Source organism: Pelodiscus sinensis, chromosome 1 (genome assembly GCF_052426305.1).
Source record: "Pelodiscus sinensis isolate ZL-2025 chromosome 1, ASM5242630v1, whole genome shotgun sequence".
Taxonomy (NCBI): domain Eukaryota; kingdom Metazoa; phylum Chordata; order Testudines; family Trionychidae; genus Pelodiscus; species Pelodiscus sinensis.
Genome location: NC_143052.1, coordinates 147278018 through 147303225, shown reverse-complemented (window position 1 = coordinate 147303225; position 25208 = coordinate 147278018). Strand labels below are relative to the sequence as shown.

The following is a 25208-nucleotide window of genomic DNA, read 5'->3' as shown; positions in this document are numbered from 1 at the left end:
TCTCTGGGTCAGGTGGCTGCAATTCTTGGGAAGTGTGCGTGGGAGGAACTCATCATATTGTCACGTGCTAAGCAGGTTTATTAAAATGGAAGAAGTGTGTGGGAGAGGATAGCATAGAAAAAATCAGGGAAATTGGCATTTGAGTAGGTGGGGGTGTCCACTGAAGTAAAAAGAGTCAACAGTTTGGATCAAGCACAAACTGATTTTCTATAGAGAACAGATAAAATGGGAATGAACACAGCATACAGATGGAGGATATGAAAAGTGAGTTCTAGATATACATTTATGAGAATAAATTACTTCCCCCTCCCTCCCTTTTTTACTCCATGCTGAAAAAATGAGTCCTCAAGTCTGAAGCTTTTGTGTATCCCCTAAATAGTCATGGTTAGGGCCCTACCAAATTCACAGATCTGAAAAACCTGTCAGAGACTGTGAATTTGGTTTTGTGTGTGTGTGTGTGTGTGCAAGTACTTTTACCCTACTATACAGATTTCATGGGGGCAACCAGCCTTTCTCTAACTGGAGATCTCTACCCAAAAGAGGTTTGTGGAAGAATTGCAATATTGCCATCCTTCCTTCTGCAATGCTTTCAGACCTAGGTGACTAGAGAAAGGCAGCACTGTGCCAGCAGCAGCGGAGGAGAAAGGGTGACGATACTATTCCAAACCACACTTTCTTCTGTGCTGCTGCCTTCAGAGCTGGGTGGCTGGAGAGTGGTGGCTGCTGGCTGAGTTCCTAGCTCTGAAGGCAGCAGCACAGGACTAAAGGTGGCAATAGTGAAACCCCATGCGATAACCTTGTGACTTCCTGATAGCCCCCTCTTGGGTCAGGATTCCTTCAGTTGCAACATGGTGAAATTTCAGATTTAAATAGCTGAAATCGGGGTTTTAAAAATAGCAAATATCATGACTATGGAATTGACCAAAATGGTCTGTGAATTTGGTAGGATCCTAAGGCTGTCATAGGCCAGGGGTGGATAAATTTCAGCCTGCAGGCCAGATCTGGTCTGCAGGGTTAGTCACTGGCAGGCCCCCACCACTATGTTTACTTGTGCTTTTGCAGGTATTGGACAATCAGAGCTCTTGTTGGCCACTGCTTCCTGCTGCTCGCATTGGCTGTGAACAAATGATCCATTGCCAGTGAGAGCTGCAATCGTCCGATACCTGCAAAAGCGCAGGTAAACATAGTGACAGCGATCCATCAGGGACTAACCCTGGCAGGCTGCTTCTTTTTTATTGCCCACCTCTTGTATAGACAGTGCTGAAGAAGATTCCCTCATGCCACCTCTTACCACAGTATTTTACTACTGAGGTGAAGGGGAAGTTGAGTCTTTGTATTTCTGGTCCCTCTTAGAAATCTAATTTTTTTGTGGAAATAGGTTAGTCAGTTACCTGACAGAGTGTAAGGTAACTAAATTATAAACCATGTATTTCAGGACAAAATCCCAAAGTTCTGTGTCTACATCATTGTTAATGCTGGTTCAGTTTGACTGGGGAAAATTTTCAAAGTTTTCCTTTGAACTCTAATTTAGCTATACTGTGTTATTAATGGTGAGTGCTCCGGTCTAGATGGAGTGTTTTTAAGTGCCCAGTAGACCTGCTAAGATCATATCAAATCTATATGGTGTTAATAACACTGATGGCCCATTTATACAAAGACTCAAGTAGTGGAGATAAAATATGTTAGAGGACACTTCTAAAAGTTTACTAAGTGTAGTACTTTTTTATGTGGGATGTGGAGAGTTAACCATTGATTTTTATGGCATGCATTTACTTTTCACAGAGGAGTTGGAGATATATATCCAAATGCTGACTTCTCTCTGTCATTTGCAGTCTGCAACCCATTCACATTGGGGGGTATTTGGTATCCAAGCTGAGGATAGGATATAGCCAGGAGTCAGGAAAAAAGCAGGGAAGGCGAGTGCAGGGAAGGTTTTTTTAATCCTGCAAACACAGAGGAGAAGGATGGAGCAATAGAGCAATTTTAACTTCTTTATTATGAGCTGTACCAATAAAAGTCTAATAATCCAGCCACCAAGGTCATCAGCTAAAGTACTAAGAGGAGCATAATTTTTAGCTGCAGTAGAGAGATTGAAAGGGGATTGAAAAAAAGCAAAGCTTGAGTTGGAAATGAAAGAAAGGCATCTGTCACTAAGGATAGAAGGGTCTGTACATGGGTCAGGCACCAAGAACTCTTTGTTTGCAGGTTTGTCTTGGGCTATGGAACATGTTATATAAATGATTGCTAGCAAAATCCTAACCAGTCTCAGCTGACAGTGATTCAGCAGCTGCTGAGTCACAGGCAGGGCTTGATGATTGCACAGTGATGGCTCATTACCATGCTTAGATAGATGAAGAACACTGAAGGTTTTCTTGCTACCAGGGATGATTGTGCTCCCTGTCAGTTATGAATAATGGGAGTTCTGGAACTCATGCTTTGGGAGAGTAGATGTTTGTCATAGTGGTGACAAGACAGGATAGTAGTGCAGTCTTTCTTCCTCTATATTTCCTACCCATCCTTTACTTGTGGTCTAACGACTCAGCAAGTGGAAGGTGAGAGGGAAGACTCATGGAAGTGAACACCAAGACAGGTAAAACTGTCTACAGATGGTGAAATGCCTAATTTAAATTGCCTGGGATTAGGAAAATACATGTCAAAAACAGTACCAGGTTTACTGTGATGCAGTCATACTTGGCCCACACTGGGAAGGGGCCCATAATGACTCCAATCCCCAGTGTGTGTGGGGCAGATGGATCCTGTGGTTGTGTGTGTGTGTGGGTGTGTGTGTGTGTGTGTGTGTGTGTGCGCGCACGCGCGCACAGAGACATATCCTAATTAAGTTAATGAACAGCTATTAGCTGGAAAGCAGTTTTTGAGGGAAAGAACAACTCTTTATGAGCAAGGCCAGATTAATGCTCTGTGGGCCTGGTGCCCAATATATTTGTGAGCCCACCTCTAGCCCTAGCTTCTATGAAAAGGGGTTGTGAGGTCCTCCAATCCTGGGGCTACAGCAAGGGGGAAGAAAGAGTGTACAATTTACAAATGTAGATTTTTTTTTTAACATAACTGCACTCAACTATAAAACAACATAAAACTTATTTACTTTGCAGTGCTGATTACCAAATTATCTTGAGACTGTCACCTGAGGGTGAAAACTGGCAATATATATAAGAAGCCTGCAGCAATGTATCCCATAAATATAACAACTTGTTTGTCTTAGCTGTGCAATTGGCTAAGGAGTAGGACTGAATAGACTTGTAGGCTCTAAAGTTTTATATTCTTTTGTTTTGGAATGCCCTTATGTAACCAAAGCAAACTCTACATTTCTACATTGCATTTTCAGAATAGAGATTGCAGTATAGGTCATTTGTATGAGGTCAATTGAAAAATACTACTTTTTTTTTCTACAGTGCCTAATATTTGTAATAAAAATATCAAGTGAGTACTGTACACTGCATTAGATTTTGTGATTGAAATCAATATTTGAAAATGTAAAGAAACATCCAAAATATTTATAAGAGAAATTAAATTAGTATTTTGTTTCACAGTGAATTATTTAAACTTCAATTAATCACGATTAATTTTTGAAGTGTTTGTTTTGAATTAATCACTTAAGTTAATTGCAATTAATTTACAGCCCTACAGATTACCTGCAAATACATTGAACAGTATTGGTCCTAGTATAGGTCCCAGAGGCACCCATAATTTATTCTCTCTAGTCTGAAAACTGACCATTATTCCTTACTTTTTGTTTCCTATCTTTTAATTAGTTAATGATTCAAAAGAGGAACTTTCCTCTTGTTCCAAAACTGTTTATTTTGTTAAAGTGACTGATTGCCATTTATCAGTGAAGCCTCCTACATTGATATCTCAATCTGAGACAGTTCCACAGATTTGTTACCTAAAAAGAATGGCTGAGGTGTAGAAATCTCCCTCACATCCTCTACAGTGTAGATTAATGCGTATAATTCATTTAGCTTCTCTGTGTTTTGTCTTGTCCTCCCTGAGTGCATCTTCAGCATTTCAGTTGTCCATTGGCCCCTCTGATTGGTTCACAGGCTTTCTGCATCTGATGTATTTTCTGCATCTGATGTATTTTCAAAAATTCTGCCGTTAGTTTTGTGTCTGTTTTGTTATAGGGATATAAACGACTAGTCGACTACCCGATAACCCTAGACTTATCAGGTAGTCGAGTCACTCCCCCAGCACCATCTCCATGTGGGTGCATAGGAGAGGCAGAGGCACAAAAAGGGAAATGGCACAAGCGGAGACTAAATCAGTCCCCGCTCGTGCAGGGTCCTGACCGCTGCACCTCTCCCTTGAAATGTAAAAGAGCCGCAGGCAGCTGTGCCTCTGCCTTTGAAATATACAAGAGCTGCCTGGGACCCCATACAAGCAGGGACTGTTTTGGCCCCTTGCATGGATTCCCTTCTGAGCCGCTGCCTTTGAAAAGTACAAGAACCATGGGCAGCTCTTGTAAATTTCAAAGGCAGAGGCTCAGGGGGATAGCCGGTGCACCATCCCTTATTGACTACTTGATTAGCTAATTAATCAAAATTTAACATCCCTGTTTTGTTAGTTGCTCTTCAAATTCTTTTGTGACTTGCCTAATTATACTTTTACACTTGACTTGCCAGAGTTTATACAACTTTCTATTTTTCTTAGTAGGATTTGACTTCCAGTTCATAAAGGATGCCTTTTTGTCTCTTAACTGCCTCTCTTATTCTGTTGTTGTTTAGCCTTTTTTGTCATCTTGCTTTTTTTTTTTTTTAATTTGGGGCATACATTTAAGTTGAGGATTTATGGAATTTTAAAAAAAGTTTTCATGCAGCTTACAGGAATTTCATTCTTGAGATTGTTCCTTTCACTCTCCATTTAACTAGCTTGCTCATTTTTGTTTGGTTCTCCTTCTTGAAGTTAAATGCTGCTCTGGTGGGTTTCTTTGGTATCTCCCCAGGGGATGTATACATTTTAATTACAGTATGGTTGCTATTACCAAGCTGTACAGCTTTTTTTCACCTCTTGGGCCAGATCCTATGCTCTACTTAGAACTAAATCAAAAATTGCCTCTTCCTTTTTAGATTTCAGGGCTAGCTGCTCAAAGAAACAGTCATTAATGGTGTCTAAAAATTTTATCTCTGCGTCCTCTTCTGAGGTGACACATAACCAGTCAGTAGGGGATAGTTGAAATCCCCCATTATTATTGAGTCTTTTTATTTTTATCTCCAATCTCCCTGCATATTTCAGAGTCACCATCACCAATCTGGTCATGTGGTCAGTACAGTAGACTTCCGATAATCCGGCACCTTTGGGACCTAGGTGGTGCCGGATTATTGGATATGCCGGAGTACCAGGAGCTACTATAAGGGGGCATACTCCCAACCCAATCCCCCTCCACCTTATGCTCGGGTCCCAGAGCCACTGTTACAGCCGTGCGTCTCCCTCCAGGTGCTGGGGCACGTGTGCTGAGCGGCTGGCTTTTCAATGAGCTGGCTGGGACGCTATGTGCAACCCAATCCCCCTCCCCTTCCTTTCCCCAGAGCTAAACACTTCCTCTCCTTGCTGTCACCCAATCCCCCTTCTCCCTATTAGCACTTCATCAGCATCTATCCTCCCTTTGTTAGTAGGATATAGCAGATCCCTTTAAAGAATTGCTCTGCTAAGGGATTTTTCTGTCCAAACTGCATGCTCTTCTGCACCTGTCAGCTTTCCCCCAGCCCTTTGCTGTGACCTTCTCTAATTTTACTTGCCAATGATTTGGTTTTGGTGGTTTATCTTTCCTGGATAGGCTCCTCTGTCCCAAATGGTTCTACAGTTCCTAATAAATCTAAAACCCTCCTTCATACACCCTTGTCTCATCTGCATTGAAGCCCTGCCATTCTGCCTGTCTAACTGGCCTTGGTGGTGGAACTAGAAGCATTTCAGAGAATACTACCATGGAGCCCCTGGACTTTAATCTCCTATCTAGCAACCTAAATTTGGCCTTTGGTACCTTTCTCCTACTTTTCCCTATGTCATTAGTACCTACATGAACCACATCCTCTCCAGCACTGCACATAAGTCTGTCCAGGTATCTTGAGAGATCTGCAACCTTTGTACCGTTAAGCAATTCACCATGCATTTCTCATGGTCATCACAAACCTATTTTTAATAATCAGATCCCCCAGTACTATTAATGGCCCCTGCCTAATAACTAAAGTCCCTGTGACAGGTTTGATCACAGGAGTCCCTCTGGGACTGTCAGCTGGTGTGCTGGTCATGTCACTGAGCCAGCCTTTCTGCCCTCTGGGGTGCCCCACCATGCTGTCCTACTGGACCAGAAGCACTGGTTTCCCCGAGTCAAGGCACAGAGTATCCCCACCCCTTGGTTTACAGATCTTAAAGGGATTAGAGGGCAAAGCCTTGTTAAAAAGCTCTTAGCTTTGCCAGGCAGACCTTAGGCTCAGCATATAATGCCCCAGCTAGACCACACTATAAACTTCAGGTAGGCACACAAACAGGCAATAAGAATCTTTCCTCAAGCATCTTGTTGTTGCTCCTCTTTCATCTGGAGAACTCCCTCGTAAAACTCCCTAAATGTCAAACTCACTTATTTCTGTGTCATATCTCTCATTGTAGACATTTGCTTCTTGCTTCCTAGTTGTAAGTCTCAGTTGATGATGTAGCTCTATAAGAGCTCAAAGGCAAGAGATGTTTAATGTTACAGCTTCATCAGAGCAGAAAAATATCACCAACATTTTCACCATTTTGCAATGAAAACAATGTGCTGGCTAATTGTTTGGTGCGGTTAACAACAGCTAGATTATATTGAGGGAAGGAGAAATGAAAAGCTGTTGTCTTTAGTGGTCCTTCCTTTTTAGGTTTTGATAACCTGGATCAAAAGTGATCCACTATGATCACTGGCTTACGTGAGGAAAAATAATTTATTGTCCATCTTTTCCCTGTAGTATACATGAAGCTGCAGTGTCATACCTGATATGACGGACCCGGACGTCCTCACTGAGGTCCCAGCAGCTCTGAAACGCCTTGCCAAGTATGTGGTGCGTGGTTTTTATGGCATTGAACATGCTTTGGCTTTGGACATCCTCATCCGGAATCCCTGTGTAAAGGAGGAGGACATGTTAGAGCTGCTGAAGTTTGATCGGAAGCAACTGCGAGCAGTTCTCAACACCCTCAAGGGGGACAAGTTCATCAAATGCAGGATGAGAGTGGAGACAGCTCCAGATGGCAAAACCACCAGGCACAACTACTACTTCATCAACTATCGCCTGCTGGTCAATGTGGTGAAATACAAACTGGACCACATGAGGAGGAGAATTGAGACAGACGAGAGAGACTCCACCAATCGTGCCTCCTTCAAATGCCCTATTTGTTTTAGCACCTTCACAGACTTGGAGGCCAATCAGCTGTTTGATCCCATGACAGGTATGGGGCAGGCATCAGATGCTATGTGATTTTGTCTTTCATCATTTAGGATCGAGAATTTCAGAAAATTCAGTGCTTTTCAGTAGTAAAATATATTTTGGTAATTGTGATTATTCTCCTGGGTTATCCTGGAGCTGGGGTACTATGCTTTAAGACAGTGTTTCTGAAAGTGTTCTGCGGAATCACTCTCAGAAACACATTAACTGGCTGCCCCAGTTTGTTTATTTACTGGTGCCATGGCCATGGAGCCTCGCGGCTCCCATTCACTCCATTACATCCCTTGCAGCCAAGGGGAGCTGCGGGAAGCGGAGTGGGCCAGGCCACCACTTACCGCAGCTCCCCTTGGCTGCAGAGGACAAAATGGAGCCAATGGAAGCAGCGCCAGTAAATAAACAAACCGGGGAAGCCAGTTAGTGTGTTTCTAAGAGTGATTCCGTGGAACACTTTCAGAAACATTGCTTTAAGAGGTACTAATAGTTGAATGAAATGCAGACCTCATGTCCTTATTATTTGTAATCAAAGATACCATGTTAATTCTTGAAATAGCAAAAGTGTTAGACCCTTCTTATACTGACCAAATTTCAACATGGGTAATTACATGGTGACCTTAGTTTTCTCTTTGTTTCAATAGAACATAGTATTCTTCGAGTGATGTCCCTGTGGGTGCTCCACTGTAGGTGCTGGGCTTGCCCTGGCGCCACAGATTGGAGATTTTCAAAGCGGTAGTTGGCTGGACTGCGCATGCGCAGAGGGCGTCTCGCGGCATTCGCGCTCTTTTGCACCATGTGGTCTGGATCTAGCCAGTTCCTCTCAAACACCTCAGGCTGCAGACGGAGTGAACTGCTCTCTTCAACTCGACTCGTTCGTGAGAGAATTCAAAGTCTTTGATTGTTCTTTAGTAGTTCCGTTATATAGTTCCTTCTGCCGTTACCATTGTTTGCTGTTTACTAGTTTAAAAAAAAACCCACAAGAATCTATTACCTTTACTGTCAGTTATATTCCTTGTTAACTCCTGTACCCCTTGTTGTATATAGTTAGTGTCCCCCTTTTTCAAAAAAAAGAGAGAAAGAGAGAGAAAAAAGAAGTTAGAAAACAAAGACTTAACAGAATGTCAGGATCTCCAGGCTTTAAGAAATGTGAGGCCTGCCGTGAGGCCATTCCCGCCTCAGACAGCCACTCAGTCTGCATATGTTGTTTGGGTGAGGGTCATGTTCCGCAGAAGTGCCCTCATTGCTCTAAGCTCACAGCTAGAGCTCATCGAGATAGGGAGATGAGGCTCTGCATGATCATCTTTGATAAAGCTCTCCAGCCTGAAGGATCAGCTTCCCCCCCCCTCAATCATCGCAGCAGGCTCAAAAGCATAGGGCTTCATCCCCGAGGAAGAGTAAACTCTCTCCAATCCGTTCTCTGCCTGCTACTTCACATGGCAGATTGAGTGTAGGGAGCAAACCGGGATAAGTGGGTATATCTACTACCCATGCCACTGCGATGGCAGTCTTCAAGACAAGGAAAGCAAATATGACGGTGCCGCCCGCACGCCATTCTGCGGCACCGACAATTGGCTGCAGCACTGACTGTCTCCATGTGGATACTGACTGAATCGCCTACACAGGCAGCACTGATGTGCACCGAGCCTTTGTTGGCACCAGCCTCGGTGCTGGAGCGACCGGCACGGCAACCAGATCATGCGGCACTGACTCAAGCTGCACTGGCCTTGATGCTGACCTAGGCGGCGCCGACCGCTGCCTTGGTGGCCCCGGCTCCGGAGCGTGTGGCACTCAGGAAGGCCCGCGCAAAAACATATCGGCACCGGAGCCCGATATCATGCTCCCTGCCTCCAACCTTTTCGCTGGCAGTATCACTTTCACTTCCACCTCAGTCACTGAGGCGATCACCTCCACCAGTCAGGCACTATACATCCTCGGAACGATTGCCATCTCCCTTTCTTACTCCACTTAGGGAGCGGCTTTGTTACTATCACCACTGTTTCTCTGCTTCTTCGCCACCACCACGGAGGTCTTATTCCCCATCACTGTCACCTTGGTCACCAAGGTCTACTTATTGGGGAGAGTATAATAGATCATACATTTATGGATGTTCCCCTTCCCGCTCTTCATATTACCATCACAACCGCTGACAGACGCGATCATCGCAGAGGCTATTCATCACACTGCCATTCCTACCATTATGCCTCTAGATGGGCCCCAAGATCCATTGCAGAATATTCATCCTCCAGACACTCAACTGTGCCCAATCCACCTCTCTTAGACCAAGGACCGGTGTCCCCACACCCTCCCCAATCTGAGCCAGAGGAGGAGCAACCCACTATAGCGGAGGTGCAACACCCTGAGGTATCTCCTGCCGACCAATCATCATCATCACCAGACGAAGTGGTCATTCCAGGGGACATTTCCCCCCTTAATGACCTCAGGCAATTTCAAGATCTTTTTAAAAGAGAGGAAAGTCTGTACATCTTCTATGCTGCTTCTTAGAATAGCCAACTATTTGACTCACTTATCGAACCATAATTTCAATAACTACATTAAACTCACAGCGTTAATGGAGGTGCTAACTTGTAGGGAATAATTCTGGACATTCTGGATGCAGGTGAAAACAAGCTGAGGATTTATTGTACACCAGCGCTGATGGAGTACCACCCAGGGGCTAACCTGGATAGCACTGACTTAATCAAAACATGCATTGGATTATATAGGCAACAAATGGGCGGAGTGAAAACAATTTCATAGGTTCTGGCAGCAAGGCATAATGAGCACATAAGCCAATGAACTACAGGGTTACACGGTATCTCCGCCCATTGCCAATTAAACATGTTATCAATAATACAGGTAATCATTCCTAACAAGCTAAATGAGCCAACATAAACAAAGGCATGTCGATGGTAACTTTGTCAGCTGGAAATACGATACGTCTACTGCAGGGGTGATATTGCCTTGGGTTGGCGCAGCCCTTGGGATCCAAGCTTATTTTCTAGGGATAAAGCAGACAGTGAAAGCAACTTTTGCGTGGTTTGTTTTAGGCACCAGCCAGTCTGATAAGGCTCTCTTGGAATGTAGTTGCCAGGGTGACCAGGGTCACGGTAGCTGCTTGTTCTGTGTGTTCCCAGGCCTCAAATTTAGGATATGAATGAGAATTCTTAGCAACATACCATGGCTTGCCTCAGTTTACCCCTACATACCTGAACCCAAGAAGCCCATCTTAAAATCAGTCGTCCAAGAAGGCTATGCTTCTGCCAGAGCTAGTTTGCAAATAGCAATGTACATAGTGGATGCCATGGCTCGAACCACAGCCACTGCCGTGGTAATGAGAAGAGCCTTGTACCTTCAGTCTGCGGGAGTCCCCAAGGAACTGCAAACAAAAGTAGAGGATTTACCATTTGAAAAAGATAATCTGTTTGAAGAAAAGACAGAAACTATCCTTCATTCTAGTAAAGACTCCAGATCAACCCTTCGAATTCTGGAGATGTACACCCACCCTATAGGAGAAAGCAGTACACCCCCTTTAAGAGGTGTGATGATTATACACACAATAGACAGCAGTTGCAGCAACAGCAGTGGTCCTTTGACCAGTCACGCCAACGCCACAGACCACGTAGACATCATAACCAAAACAACCGCTCGCAGAATCAACCCAATGCCAAGCAGCAGGTTTGACTCCTTGGTTGATAGCAAGCAAATGATCACACGTTCTTACCAAACTAACGTCCCCACCCGCTTGTTTCATCATCGCCTGCAGCCATTCTACCATCAGTAGGCCAACATCACCACCTACAAGTGGGTTTTGGAGATAATCCAAGCTCTACTAACCCTGTCCCTCTTCAGGGACCCCTCTCACGAAGACTTACTCTGCACTGAGATCGACCACCTACTCCACATAGGTGCGGTGGAAAGGGTGCCAGACCAGTTCAGAGGGAAATGGTTTTACTCCCATTATTTTCTGGTGCAGAAGAAAACGGGAGGATGGAGACCGATATTGGATCTCAGGCATCTGAACAAGTATCTTTGAAAGCAATGATTCAAGATAGTAACCCTGGTATATATAATACCATCCCTGGATCAAAACGATTGTTTTGCTGCTCTGCACCTCCAGGACGCATACTTTCACGTTACCATTCATCCCACGCACAGACGATTTCGCCGCTTCACTGTCGGTACAGATCACTTCCAGTACCGCATCCTACCATTCAGACTCTCCGCTGCCCCCAGGGTGTTTACAAAGACACTCTCAGTAGTGGCCATTCACCTTCAGTGCAGAGGGGTTGTCATATTTACCTATTTGGATGATTGCCTCCTAAAGGGTTGATCCTCAGTGGAGGTATCCCGAATGCTTGACATCACCAGACAAACGTTTCATTTATTAGGCCTGCTTGTCAATGAGGACAAGTTGACACTACAACCCACACAAGATTTGGAATTCATCGGAGCTCGACTCGATGCCGTCACAGCAAGAACATTCTTACCCATCAACAGATTTTGGACGATACAAGGATTAATAGACACTTTCTGCTGCAAGTGTACAGTACAGGTGCTCACAGGTCTCAAGATCATGGGTCACATGGCAGCTACAACATACATAGTTCCCCATGCCAGGTTACACTTCTGCACCTTGCAATACTGGCTAGCCACGGTTCACAATTGCACATCGCATGACGTGCACAGAATAGTGGTTGTTCCATCCAGAGTCCACGCCTCCCTTGCGTGGTGGACCATAGACAAGAACATGTTATCGGGAATTCCCTTCCACCAACCACAACCTCGATATCTTATTACCATTGACGCTTCCCTCATGGGCTGGGGAGTGCACACATGGGCGAAGTATCCATCCAAGGTCAGTGGTCGCCCTAGGAAACACTGCTTCACATAAACCTTCTAGAGCTCAGGGCAGTTGCCAACGCCTGCAGGCATTTCCACAGCCAAATTCACAACTGCACAGTGAAGATCCTTATGGACAATGTGGCAATGATGAATTATATAAATCGTCAGGGAGGCGCACGCTCCCGATCCCTATGTGCAGAGGCAGTCTGACTCTGGAACCGGTTCGTTGCCACCAGCATCACTCTTATGGCATCCTATTTACGTGGCATTAACAATACTACAGCGGATTCCCTCAGCAGGAACTTTGCGCTAGGCCACGAGTGGGAGCTTCACCACAGAGTCCTCCACTCTCTTTCCTATTGGTGGGGGACTCCACTCATAGATCTCTTAGCCACTTACAACAACAGGAAATGTCTCCTCTATTGTTCCAGAGCGGGTCTCAGCCGCCACTCTGTAGGAGATGCTTTCTCCTCAACTGGCGCGAGTGTCTCATGTATGCCTTTCCACCCACACCTCTTATCCTAAGAGTCCTTCAGAAGATCAAACTAGACAGGGCCATGGTGATATTGGTCGCTCCAGCACTGGCAAGACAACACTTGTTTCTACTTCTTCTACAATTGTCCCTGTATCCTCCTCCTCAGTTCCCACTGCTCCCGGATCTAATCTCTCAAGACCATGGTTGTCTTCTACACCCATAGCTACACACCCTACACCTGACCGCATGGTACTTAGCTGGTTAAATGCTTCTGAGACCCTATGCTCCGTTCACGTCAAAAACGTACTGATACACAGTAGAAGGCAGAACACAAGAGCTACTTACCTCGCAAAATGGCAAAGATTCACCTGTTGGTGTTCCGAGCATCATATCAACCCTCAAGAGACTCCCATCCACACCATATTGTAATATGTACTGGAACTGAAACAAACAGGATTAGCTTTATTGTCACTCAAAGTCCACCTCACGGCAATGGCAGCTTTTCGGCAACCGATTGATGGCATTTCTGTGTTTGCCCATTGTGACGGAGTGGGCCGCCTCCACCCCACGGACGCGGACCCACCCCGCACTGAACCTGCGGTCGCCCTAACACTCCTCGGGATGACCCGAGGAGTAAGAATGAAGTGCGGCGGTTGCTCTGCCGCCGCCGCCCAGCTGACGAGCGGTGAGCAAAAGACGCTGCCAGTAGAGAGGCAGGGAATGGAAGAAGGGGCGGAGCTAACGTGCGCGACGACCGATGTCACCACGTCGGAATGCCGGTGCGGATCTTTAAATCCCAGCTGGGCCGGGAGAAGGGGGAGAGGTGGTGGTGGACGCGGGAGTGGAGTAGGGAGAGGCAAGAGGCTAGAGAGGGGAACCGACGAATCTACACGGTTAGGACCGAGACCGAGAGGGGAGACACGGGGGAGCTGGAGACGGAGGGCCTGATCAGGAAGGGGGAGATAGGAAGCAGCCCAGGGCAGGGCAAGGAAGCCGGCGTGCTGGTGAGTTTCTGGCTAGTGCCCCACCGGCAGGACAGGTCCCAGTGCACCTGTCCTTAGGGCCCTGGGCTGGGGTCCGGGAGAGAGGGTGGGCCCGGACCCCCCCATGCCCCATTGGCGACAAAAATCGAGGGTATCGCGACGAGTAACTGAGAGAGACAGAAGGTGGACTAGCCACCTCTGTTACACCCATCCTCTCACAAAGAGGTTTATCAGAGGTTTAACGAATTTGTAATCCCCCCCCACACCCTCTTTGGGCTCGTCCCCTACAATGGAGTTTGGACTTAGTACTGTGAACTCTCACTGCTCCACCATTTGAGCCATTAGCCATAATACCTCTCCAGATTTTGACTAAAAAACTGGTATTTCTTCTCACCATCACCTGAGTGCACAGAGCTATCAGCATTGATGGTGGTATCCTTGTATACTGTCTTCAGTAAGGACAGCGTTATCCTTAGATATCATCCAGCCTTTATTCCCAAGGTCTGTTCCAAATTCCATATTAACAAGCTGATCGTTTTACCGTCCTACTACCTTAAGCCACACACAAAGCAGCGCTTCACACACTAGATGTACACAGGGCTCTAGCATTCTACATAGAACGCACTAAACCTTTTAGGAGAACTGACCGACTCCTAGTCTCCCTGGCGGAGCGGTCAAGGGGGGAGCCTTTTTCTTCTCAAAGACTAGCGAACATCATTGTCTCCTGCATAACTCACTGCTATGCTACACGTAATGTACCACTCCCAGAACGCCCTAGAGCTCACTCCATTAGAGCTGTGGCAGCCTCCACTGCCTTTCTCAGAGGTGTTCCCCCTTGCGGATCTTTGTAGGGCAGCCACCTGAGCCTCCTATCATACCTTTGTTAGGCACTATGCTATTCAGCACAGAAGGCTGCCAGATAATTCTGTAGCAGCTGCAATACTTCCATCTGCAAATAGATAAGGAGCTCCGACTCCCACCTGCTTATACACAGGTGAGTACTGCTACTCCAGCACCTACAATGGAGCACCCACGGTGGCATCATTCAAAGAAGAAAGCGAAGTTACTCACCTTGGTGCAGTAACTGTTGTTCTTCGAGATGTATGTCCCCGTGCTCCGCTACACACCCACCTCCTCGCTTCGGAGTCTGTGTTTTTGTGTCTTCCAAATTCATAGGCGGGTTCAAGGAACTGGCTAGATCTGGACTGCGCGGTGCAAAAGAGCGTGAATGCCGCGAGATGCTCTCCCCGCAGGCATGATCTGGCCAGCTACCACTTTGCAAATCTCCGATCTGCGGCACCAGGGCAAGCCCAGCACCTACAGTGGAGCACCCACTGGGACACACGTTTCGAAGAACGACAGTTACTCCACCAAGGTGAATAACTTTGATTTCTTTGCTTCCTGACTTCAATTGTTCTGTAGCGTTGCTGAGAGGTATTAAAGAACTGCCACCTTTTGTCCTAGTGGTTGGCTGTGTTTTGGTGATGGATGTAGTGATACTTACATAGTTGCACGGTCCAACAGCAAGGTATGTAAGGATGTTTGAGTAAAAAGTAATATAGAAATGAAAGCTCAGTATCACAATCAAATTCCTAGAAGAATTAAACAGGTGTTCTTGCTGGTATTAAACAGCCTTGCACCATACACTGCTCTTGCTGATAAATAGTGTGGTTTACTGTTTGGTTCCATTGCTACCCTGATAGAGCAGGTTAGGAAACTTAAAGGAAATAGATTCCTGGTTAAAGTCAAATAGTCATTAAAGAAATTGGCCAAATTTGTCCATGATAGAGGATAAGTAAGATTTTTATTTTTAGGTTTGTCCATATGGTTCTACTGTTGGTGCTTAACTTAAAAAAGACTGGGTTTGGAGGAAGGGGCGGGTTTGGCCAGTGACTGTATCACAGGAACACTTAGGTTAAATGACACTGAATTTGGCTGTTTAACAAAATCCTGTCATGTCAAATTGCAAGGTAATGTGAGTAACTGTGTGAATGTTTAGAGTGTGTAGAAGAGTTGCACTTTTAAACAGAAAGCTGATCTTAACCTTAACAGTAGTGGGGTGGTCATCCGACTGTAATATAACTAGAGATAGGGCTTTATTTTAGCTATCTCTTACAGAGGCCTCTGGGGAATAAGTTAATTTTTTCTCTGCATGGCTTTAAAAGCACAATCTGCAGAAATGTTCTTTCTAAAGACCAAGTGTTGCAAAGTTGCCAAAATCTAAACTCAATACATCTCTTCAAATGGATTTTTGTAAGTACTTAAGAGAAACACAAGGCATTAAATATCCACAAGTACATTCTGTTGTTCATGAGGGTCAGCCACAAATTCCATGTAAGAGAGTAAAATCTTCAGTGCTTTTCTTTTCCAGTAGAGGGAGATGCTCAGTTCTGTCTGGAGACAGTGCCTGGGGAAGATGAATTTGTTAACGGTTACCAACATAAAAACATACAATAGCTTTGTTTGCTGTGGCTCAGGTTAATTGAGTCTGGATGGGTGATGCATATCTTTGATGTTTCTTCCCTCTTCTCCTAGCCCAATCATATTTATGAATCTGACATTCAGTTGTCAAATTCAAGGTTAATCTGAACAAAAGACTACGTGACTAGAAACTGCAAGGGTGAGTGGGTTGTAGTGATGGAGAGACATAAGCTAGAGATCCCACATAGAGTTTTAATGGCTCCCCTCGGGTGCTAGTTCCTGTGGAGCTGCCTGCCTCCCACAGAGACAGCACTGTCATCTGAAGAAGGGGGTTGTGCCCACAAAAACTCATGATACCATCTACATGTTCTGTTAGTCTCTAAGGTGCTACTAGACTATTTCTGTTTGTTAAGTTTTTCCTGCTACAGACTAACTCGGCTACCCTTCTGAAACATAATTTCTCTGAATGCCCAGTTTCTTGCTTCATTCCCTTCAGAGTATTGTAAACACATGTGCCAAAAGTCTCTCAATACTCAATCTCCCACTTTCTCACACAGACCCTGCGCTAACTTTGAATCTTCTACACCAAGTAGAAATTACTGTTAGGGCTCTATGTAACTTGGCCTATCATATACTTTTCCTAGTCTGTTTTCTTGAGCCTACCCATCTGCTGCCCATTCTCATCTCTTTTTACTTTTGATGGTCTCCCTTGTCCATTTCTCACTTCATGTCCCTTCTTTCTGCTCCCTCCCTTTCCATCTTTGAAAAAAATTTCTAAGCACCATGACACATTGAAGCTGTATATCTACCCATTTCTTTGTTCTGTGTACTGTTGAATCACAACCCTAGACCACAACATTTTTGAAGCAGGTATTGTAGCTATATTTTACTTTTCAGGTAGCAGCAAAATGAAACTGACCAGACTCTGCTCAGTGGTCTTTCATTACTTCTCAGAAATGAAATGGGTAATCATATCAGTTTCACTCTGTTTCAGTTTGGCACATCTCTGAAGTACACTCAAGGACAAATGGAGAAATTCAAACTGTAAAATAAGGAACGTTCATTTCATAGTAATGTGTAGAATGACTCCTGAAGAGATATGATAATTGTCCATTGTTTGAAATTTTTAAATCAAGATTATATGTCTGAAAGAAATACTTTAGTTGAACCACAAGTCACTGGGCATTCAGGAATTAGTCGGTCAGTACTGTGCAGAATGTCAAACAAGATTATCATAAATGTCCTTGGCATTACAATTTATGAATCACTGGAGCTGTTGCTCCTAGAGTCCTGTTGAGCATCCTCTGATATCTTATAATGATATCTGTGATATTACCCAGGGTACAACCTGCACTGATGAACCTCTGTGTCCACTCAGTTTTCCAGCCTGGTGTGCTTCACTGTGGGAGTAACCACTCATCTGCTCACACAAAGCCTCCAGCATTTAAGTTATTCCTGGATTTAATATATAAGGGCTATACCTTGCTCCTCTTAATTACACTGCAGAGCAACACAAGCAAACTCGCAGTCTTGGACTTTCCCCAGAATCTGTTCTGTACTGCCTAGCTTTCACTTACATCCCTGCTTGGAACATGATTTTCAAAGTCATATTGTACAGTAGAATCTTATATCTTTACATACAGTGGTGCCACACACTATTTGTGAGGAGAATAATGGCCAGAACGTGATAAGTTTTCAAACGGTAACTCATTTAAGGACAGCCATATTGGGTCAGACCAAAGGTCCATCTAGCCCAGTGTTCTGTCTTCTGACCATTGACAATTCCAGGTGTTTCAAAGGAAATGAACAGAGCAGGTAATCATCAAGTGATCATCCCCTATCGCCCACTCAGAAGACATTCTTTATACAAAATATATTATAGCCCAGTAAAAAGAGGTGAATGTAGGGGTAATACTAGACATATTAGCTGAATTGTGACAATCTTCCTGGAAATGAAGCATCTGCTAAATTTTTCATGCCATGACCAACAGTATTCATACCATGTCTGTCTGGGTGAATCTTGTCAATACAAGCATAGGAAATATCTGCCACATACATTCCTTTCTTGGCTTTACAAATCAAAATACACATAAATAGAAGAACTTCCTTAACCTTTTTGTGAATATTGCTAAGCCTCTGCCACTACGGTGGAAAAAGTTGTTCCTACAGCTTTGTATTATTGTTCTTGTCTTGGAGTATTCTGCTGATTCGCTGTTCTTTTGAAGGTGCATGCTTGGTAAAACAATCTCCCAAGTGTGTCATCCATTTAGACATGGGCATCTGTTTAAATGTCAGATCAAGAGCACATATGGAATCCTGTTACTTAAGTTGCAGTCGATTACATTGTTGGATTCATATTTAAACTTAAGTGCAAACCTAGTCAGTTTTAGCACTGATGCTAAAAACTTACTCTGCTGTGAAGGAGGCTAGATTCGAGGGACAGGACTAAAATGCTAGATTTTAGAGAGCAGTGGGGTCTGTTGTTGTGGTGGTAAATATTTGAATCAGCCTTGACATTGGGAGAAAGTATGAGAGGCTCTTGAAATACAGCACGCCTAGAAGGATGGCCAAGTCAGGATTATAATATCTTGAAATTTCAAGTAGACCTGTAGAGGAGTAAAGCACTGGATAGGTGAGCTTACCCTATATAACATGGCAAAGGTCTAATCCTTATTTAGTGGATGACTGATTAGCAATGTAAGTGTTATATAAAAGTACATTTTGAGGACCTGCATAATTGAATGTGATTGTTATAAACTGCATAACCTTTTAGAGATGAAAGTACAAACAAAGGTTTTGGGGAAAAGAATACTAACATCTGGTCATCCTGTTGTTTATTTTAGACACTACAAAGACTAAGGAAAGTCCCTGTCAAATTATAGGATTAATACTTTTCTTGATGCTAAAAAGGGGAACAACATGTTATGTAAGTTATTGTGTAATTCATAACATCAAGTATATCAATAACTGTTCCAGTTGTAAAGGTAAGAATTGAGTAGTGAATGAGAAGAATGGATGACCGTAAAAGATTGCGTAATATTGTTTATAAAAGCTCATGTCAGATACTAAAATCTTTGCCTTTCCCCTTGTAAATATAGTCAGTTGACTGGCTATCCAATCCCTGGGTGTAACACTCTGTGGGTATGTCTACACTAGAAAGTTAGTTCGAACTAACGGACGTTAGTTCGAACTAACTTTCCTATGCGCTACACTAGCGCTCCGTTAGTTCGAACTTAATTCGAACTAACGGAGCGCTTAGTTCGAACTAGGTAAACCTCATTTTACGAGGACTAACGCCTAGTTCGAACTAGCTAGTTCGAACTAAGGGCTGTGTAGCCCTTTAGTTCGAACTAGTGGGAGGCTAAGGCTTCCCAGGTTTCCCTGGTGGCCACTCTGGCCAACACCAGGGAAACTCTATTGCCCCCCTCCCGGCCCCGGAGCCCTTAAAGGGCCATGGGCTGGCTACTCACTTTGTGCCAGTTGCAAGGCTGCCAGCACCCGTGCCTGCACAGCCTGCACCTGCCACAGGATGAGCCAGCCATCCGAGGGCTCCCAGCCCTCCACTGCTCCCCACGACCAGCCTGGCGGCTCCCGGGAGCCTGCCCGGGGGCGCAAAAGGCGGGCGCCCGCCTGGTCAAGTGCGGAGATCGTGGACCTCATCGAGGTTTGGGGGGAAGCCTCAAATGTCCACGATCTCCGCACTAGCCACCGGAACGCGGCCGTCTATGGACGCATGGCTGCCAGCCTGGCCGCCAGGGGCCACCAGCGCAGCCGGGAGCAGGTGCGCTGCAAGATTAAAGACTTGCGGCAGTCCTACTCCCGGGCCTGCCTGCCAGAGGCTGACCCGGAGGCCTGCCCCCACTTCCATGCCCTGGACCGCATCCTGGGGCCTCATGCCGTCCCTGCCCCCCGGGACGTGATTGACCCCGGGGCAGAGGGACCGCTCCTGGACACCGAGGAGGAGGAAGAGGGCTCTGAGAGCCAGGAGCCTGCCGCCAGCCTTCCCAGGACCCGGGACCCCCGAGGCACCCCACAGAGCCGCTCGCCTGCATCATCAGAGGCCGGGGAGGCGTCCACCTGTGAGTACCCTCGTGTTCCCCTTATGTGTACGGGGGGCTGGGGCGAGAGGGAGCCCCGGGACCGTGCGCCTGGGCCTTGCCCACTACGGAGCAGCAGCTGGGGATCCTGCAGGGGCCCTGGCCTTGCAGAGGGGAGCTGGGTTTCACACACCTGGGCCCCTGGGGTAATTGACCGCTGGTGGTCTTGCACCACAGCTGCAGCACCGGGGACTGCAGGGCGCACCACACCGCCTGCAGCAGCCGCCCGCGCCCGGGCAAGCAGGACAGCCAGGAACCAGGAGGACTACCAGAGGCGGCATCTCCGGTTCCTGGACCGACAGCTCCGTCTCCAGGACCACTGGGTCCAGGAGGACCTCAGGCTGCGCCAGAGGAGTCTGGAGGCCCTGGAGGAGCAGGGCCGTGCCCTGCGAGGCCACCTCCAGAGCCTGCTAGACCGCTTTCCATTTCCTCCTCCCCCTGCTCCCCCTCTTGCTCCCCCTCTTGCTCCCCCTGCTCCCCCTCTTGATCCCCCTCTTGCTCCCCCTGCTCCCCCTCTTGATCCCCCTCTTGCTCCCCCTGCTCCCCCTGCTCCTCCTGTTCCTCCTGCTTCCGCTCCTGCTTCCGCTCCTGCTTCATCCACACCCCCTGTCCTCTCTGCCCCCCCCCTCCACAACCATTCCCCACCGACGCCCCCGGACCCGCAGTGTGGCAAGACGGGAGAGGCACCCAGACTCCCACCCCTGAGCTTTCCTTTCCCTTCCTCCCTTCCCTCCCCTCCCCTTCCAGCTCCCTCGTCCCAGGTTTCCCCCTCCCTTCTCCCACCTTCATTCCTCCCTCCCCCACCCCAGGTCTCTGAAATAAACAGACGTTTTTGTTTGAAAAACAGGTGTCTTTATTGTACAGTAGATAGGGAGGGGAAAGGGGAAGGGGGGGGGGTAGGGTGGAAGAAGGCCCCGGTGGGGCATGCAGGGAGAGGTCAGTCCTCCTCCTCCTCCACCTGGAAGCTCTCCCGCAGGGCTTCCCGGATCCGGATGGCCCCCCGCTGGGCTTCCCGGACGGCGGTGGTGCGGGGCTGACCGTAGTGTCCAGCCATGCGGTCAGCCTCAGCCATCCAGGCTGGCAAGAAAGCCTCCCCCTTCCGCTCACACAAATTGTGGAGCACACAACATGCCGCCACCACGGGAGGGATGTTGTGCTCGGCCAGGTCCAGACGGGTGAGGAGGCATCGAAAGCGGGCTTTCAGTCGCCCGAAGGCCCCCTCCACCACGATGCGGGCCCTGTTCAGCCTGTTATTGAAGGCCTGGCGGGAGGGATTGAGGTGCCCCGTGTAGGGCTTCATGAGCCAGGGCTGCAGTGGGTAGGCGGCATCCCCCACCAGGCAGACGGGCATGTCCACGTCCCCGACCCTGATGTGGCGGTCGGGGAAGAAGGTCCCGTCCTGCAGCCGCTGGCACACGGAGGAGTTCCGGTACACCTGGGCGTCGTGTGCTTTGCCGGACCAGCCCACATTTATGTCCGTGAACTGTCCCCGGTGGTCACACACGGCCTGCAGGATGACGGAGAAGTACCCCTTGCGGTTCACGTACCGGGACGCCTGGTGTTCCGGGGCACGGATGGGGATGTGCGTCCCGTCGATGGCCCCCCCGCAGTTGGGGAAGCCGAGGGCGCCGAATCCCCGGATGACGGCATCCGGGTCGGCGAGGCGGACCACCCTGCGGAGCAGCACCCGGTTGATGGCCTTGACCACCTGCGGAGAGAGACACAGCAAAGCGTCAATCAGTGGGGCGCCCGGGTGGCTGGGAGCATTCATGCCCTGGCAGTGCCCCGCGCCCCACTCCCGGAAGCAACCCCCCTGGCGGCGTGTAGTACGGCCGGGACAGCCCGACCCCTCCGGTGCGGGGCGCCTTCGCCTCCTCCCGCCCCCCCCTTTGTCCCTGGGGCGGCCCATCCCCTCCTCGCAGCCCCCCTCCCCCCCGGCTCGGTGGCCGACGAGCGCCGTACCTGCATGAGCACTGCTCCGACAGTGGATCTCCCCACGCCGAACTGGTTCCCGACGGATCGGTAGCTGTCCGGCGTGGAGAGCTTCCAGAGGGCGATGGCCACCCGCTTCTGGAGGGGGATGGCGGGCCTCATGCGAGTGTCCCTTCTTTGCAGGGCAGGGGCGAGCCACTCGCAGAGCTCCAGGAAGGTGTCCCTCCTCATCCTAAAGTTCTGGGTCCACTGTCGGTCGTCCCAGCGCTCCAGGACGATGCGGTCCCACCAGTCGCTGCTGGTGTCCAGACGCCAGATGCGGCGGGGCACGCCGGTGCCGGGGCGCCGCCGCGGCTCCTCCATGGCCCCCAGGGCGGCCAGGCGGAGAGGCAGGGGGCTGACGTTCCCCAGGTGGTGCCAGGCAGCCTCGAGCCATTGCTGGCAGGCTTGCAGTAGCAAGTCCAGAACGTGCACCAGAAGGTGCAGGGCGAGCCGTGGCTCCATGTTGCCACCTGCGGCAGTCCCCCCCGAAGGGAAGCACCGACACAGACGGGCACAGAGACCGACGCTTTGCTGTCCCTCGGCGAGGTTGGCAAGCAAGCAGGAAAAGCTGAGAACCGGCTGTCCAGGGGGGGTCCCTTTAAGCACGAGCCTCAGATAGCCTCAGACAGCAGCCACACAAAGCAACTGCTGACCTGATGCCCTGCCAGAACCGGTTTCAGCTGCCCTTAAATGCCCCCCTGCGTCCAATCAGTGTGGACGCGCTAGTTCGAACTAGCAAAACGCTAGTTCGAACTAGTTTTTAGTTCTAGATGCGCTAGTTCGAACTAGCTTAGTTCGAATTAACTAATTCGAACTAAGTTAGTTCGAACTAGCGCTGTAGTGTAGACGTACCCTATAAGGGTATGTCTACACTACAGCACTAATTCGAACTAACTTAATTCGAATTAGTTAATTTGAACTAAGCTAATTCGAACTAGTGCATCTAGACCTAAAAACTAGTTCGAATTAGCATTTTGCTAATTCGAACTAGGATGTCCACATTGAGTGGACCCTGAACCGAGGTTAAGGATGGCAGGAAGCAGTGCCGGCAGGGCATCAGATTAGGACTTAGAGCGTGGAGCTGCTGTCTCAGGCTAGCTGAGGGCTGTGCTTAAAGGGACCCGACCCCCACCCCAGACAGACAGTTCTCAGGGGTTCCTCGCTTGCAAAGCAGTCCTGGCTTGGAGTGCCCACGCTCGGCACATCACAGCACTTGGCCATCAGCCCGGCTGCACTTGCCGCAGGCTGCCATTGGGGGATGGGGGGCTGCAGGAGAGCTTCCACCCCGAGGAGCCCACAGAGCTGCCCCAGTCCTCCCCATTGGGGGCTCGTACCCCATTCCTCCCTCACCTCCTTCCACTTACCCCTCCCTGGCCCCCCTTCCTGATGTGCAAAATAAAGGACACGTGTTCAAAAATGGAAACTCTCTTTATTGAACAAAACTCGGGGAGACTGGGAAAAGGAGGTGGGAGAGGGGAAGAGAGAGGGTGGGAGAGGGGAGGGCAACTAAAATGATCAGGGGTTTGGAACAGGTCCCATATGAAGAGAGGCTAAAAAGACTGGGACTTTTCAGCTTAGAAAAGAGGAGACGGAGAGGGGTTATGATAGAGGTCTATAAAAGCACGAGTGGTGTGGAGAGGGTGCATCAAGAAAAGTTCTTGATTAGTTCCCATAATAGAAGGACTAGAGGACACCACATGAAATGAATGGGTAGCAGGCTTCAAACTAATAACAGAAAGTTGTTCTTCACAAAGCAAATAGTCAACCTGTGGAACTCCTTGCTGCAGGAAGCTGTGAAGGCTAGAACTAGAACAGAGTTTAAAGAGAAGTTAGATAAATTCATGGAGGTTGGGTCCATGGAGTGGTATTAGCCAGGGGGTAGAAATGGTGTCCCTGGCCTCTGTTTGTAGAAGGCTGGAGATGGATGGCATGAGACAAATGGCTTGGTCATTGTCTTCGGTCCATCCCCTCCAGAGTCCCTAGTGTTGGCCGCTGTCGGCAGACAGGCTACTGGGCTAGATGGACCTTTGGTCTGACCCAGTATGGCCATTCTAAGCTCAGGGCTCAGGGTCTGGGGTCTCACTGGACCGCCCTGATTTTCATGCAAACCTGCTCCTGGGTGGCCAGGCTGGCAGCTATCCTGCCCTATGCGGCCACTTTCCTGTGCCTAGTGCGGAGGTCGTGGATGAGGTCATGATCTCCGCACTAGACCAGGTGGGCGCCCACCTCTTGCGGACCTGGGCAGGCTCCCAGGAGCCGCCAGCCTTGTCCCGGGAAGAGGCGGAGGGCTGGGTGGCAGCGGGTGGCTGGTTCGTGCCGTGCCAGGTGCAGGGTCTGCTGTCTGGGTGCTGGCAGGCTTGCACCTGGCACGGGCACCGTAGCCAGACCGTGCCCCTTTAAGGGCTCCGGGGCTGGGAGGGCGGCAGACGAGTTTCCCTGGTGGTGCCCAGAGTGGCCACCAGGGAAAGCTGGGGAGGGCTAGCTTCCCACTAGTTTGAATTAAGTGGCTACACAGTCCTTAATTCAAATTAGTTAATTCGAACTAGGCGTTAGTCCTCGTAGAATGAGGCTTACCTAGTTCGAATTAAGCGCTCCGCTAGTTCGAATTAAGTTCGAACTAGCGATTTGCCTGTGTAGCGCCTATGAAAGTTAATTCGAACTAACGTCTGTTAGTTCGAATTAACTTTGTAGTGTAGACATACCCTCTCTGTGTAAATAAAACCTGGACTTGGGATCTAAGCACTCAGTTTAAGCAGAGTTTTGTCTGCTTTCTGTGCATTTGTGAGGTATCCTGTGGGCCTGGTTGAATTGATCCTGAAATATCCTTACGAGACCCATTGAATTCCATTTTCTCTGTCTTCATTGTCTTTCCCATGGCAAGAAAAGGGTACAGATGACTAAAATGGTGGTAAAGTTCAGTGTATGTGCATGTCTCCAGCTCTGAGATGGCATTTGAATAGTTGAGGCTTGTAGGCATATACATGTGAATTTGAGATCTCTG

At 48.0% G+C, this 25208-nt stretch overlaps 1 protein-coding gene across 1 annotated transcript in view; it reads left to right on the top strand.

The window, feature by feature from the left end:
• Positions 1–25208, top strand: part of GTF2E1 (general transcription factor IIE subunit 1) — a 99963-nt gene that overhangs the window by 19653 nt on the left and 55102 nt on the right. The window contains exon 2 of the mRNA XM_006132906.3: positions 6948–7425. Within this exon, the coding sequence (XP_006132968.1) occupies positions 6978–7425 (448 nt within the window). The 5' untranslated portion in view covers positions 6948–6977. The remainder of the gene's footprint in view (positions 1–6947; positions 7426–25208) is intronic.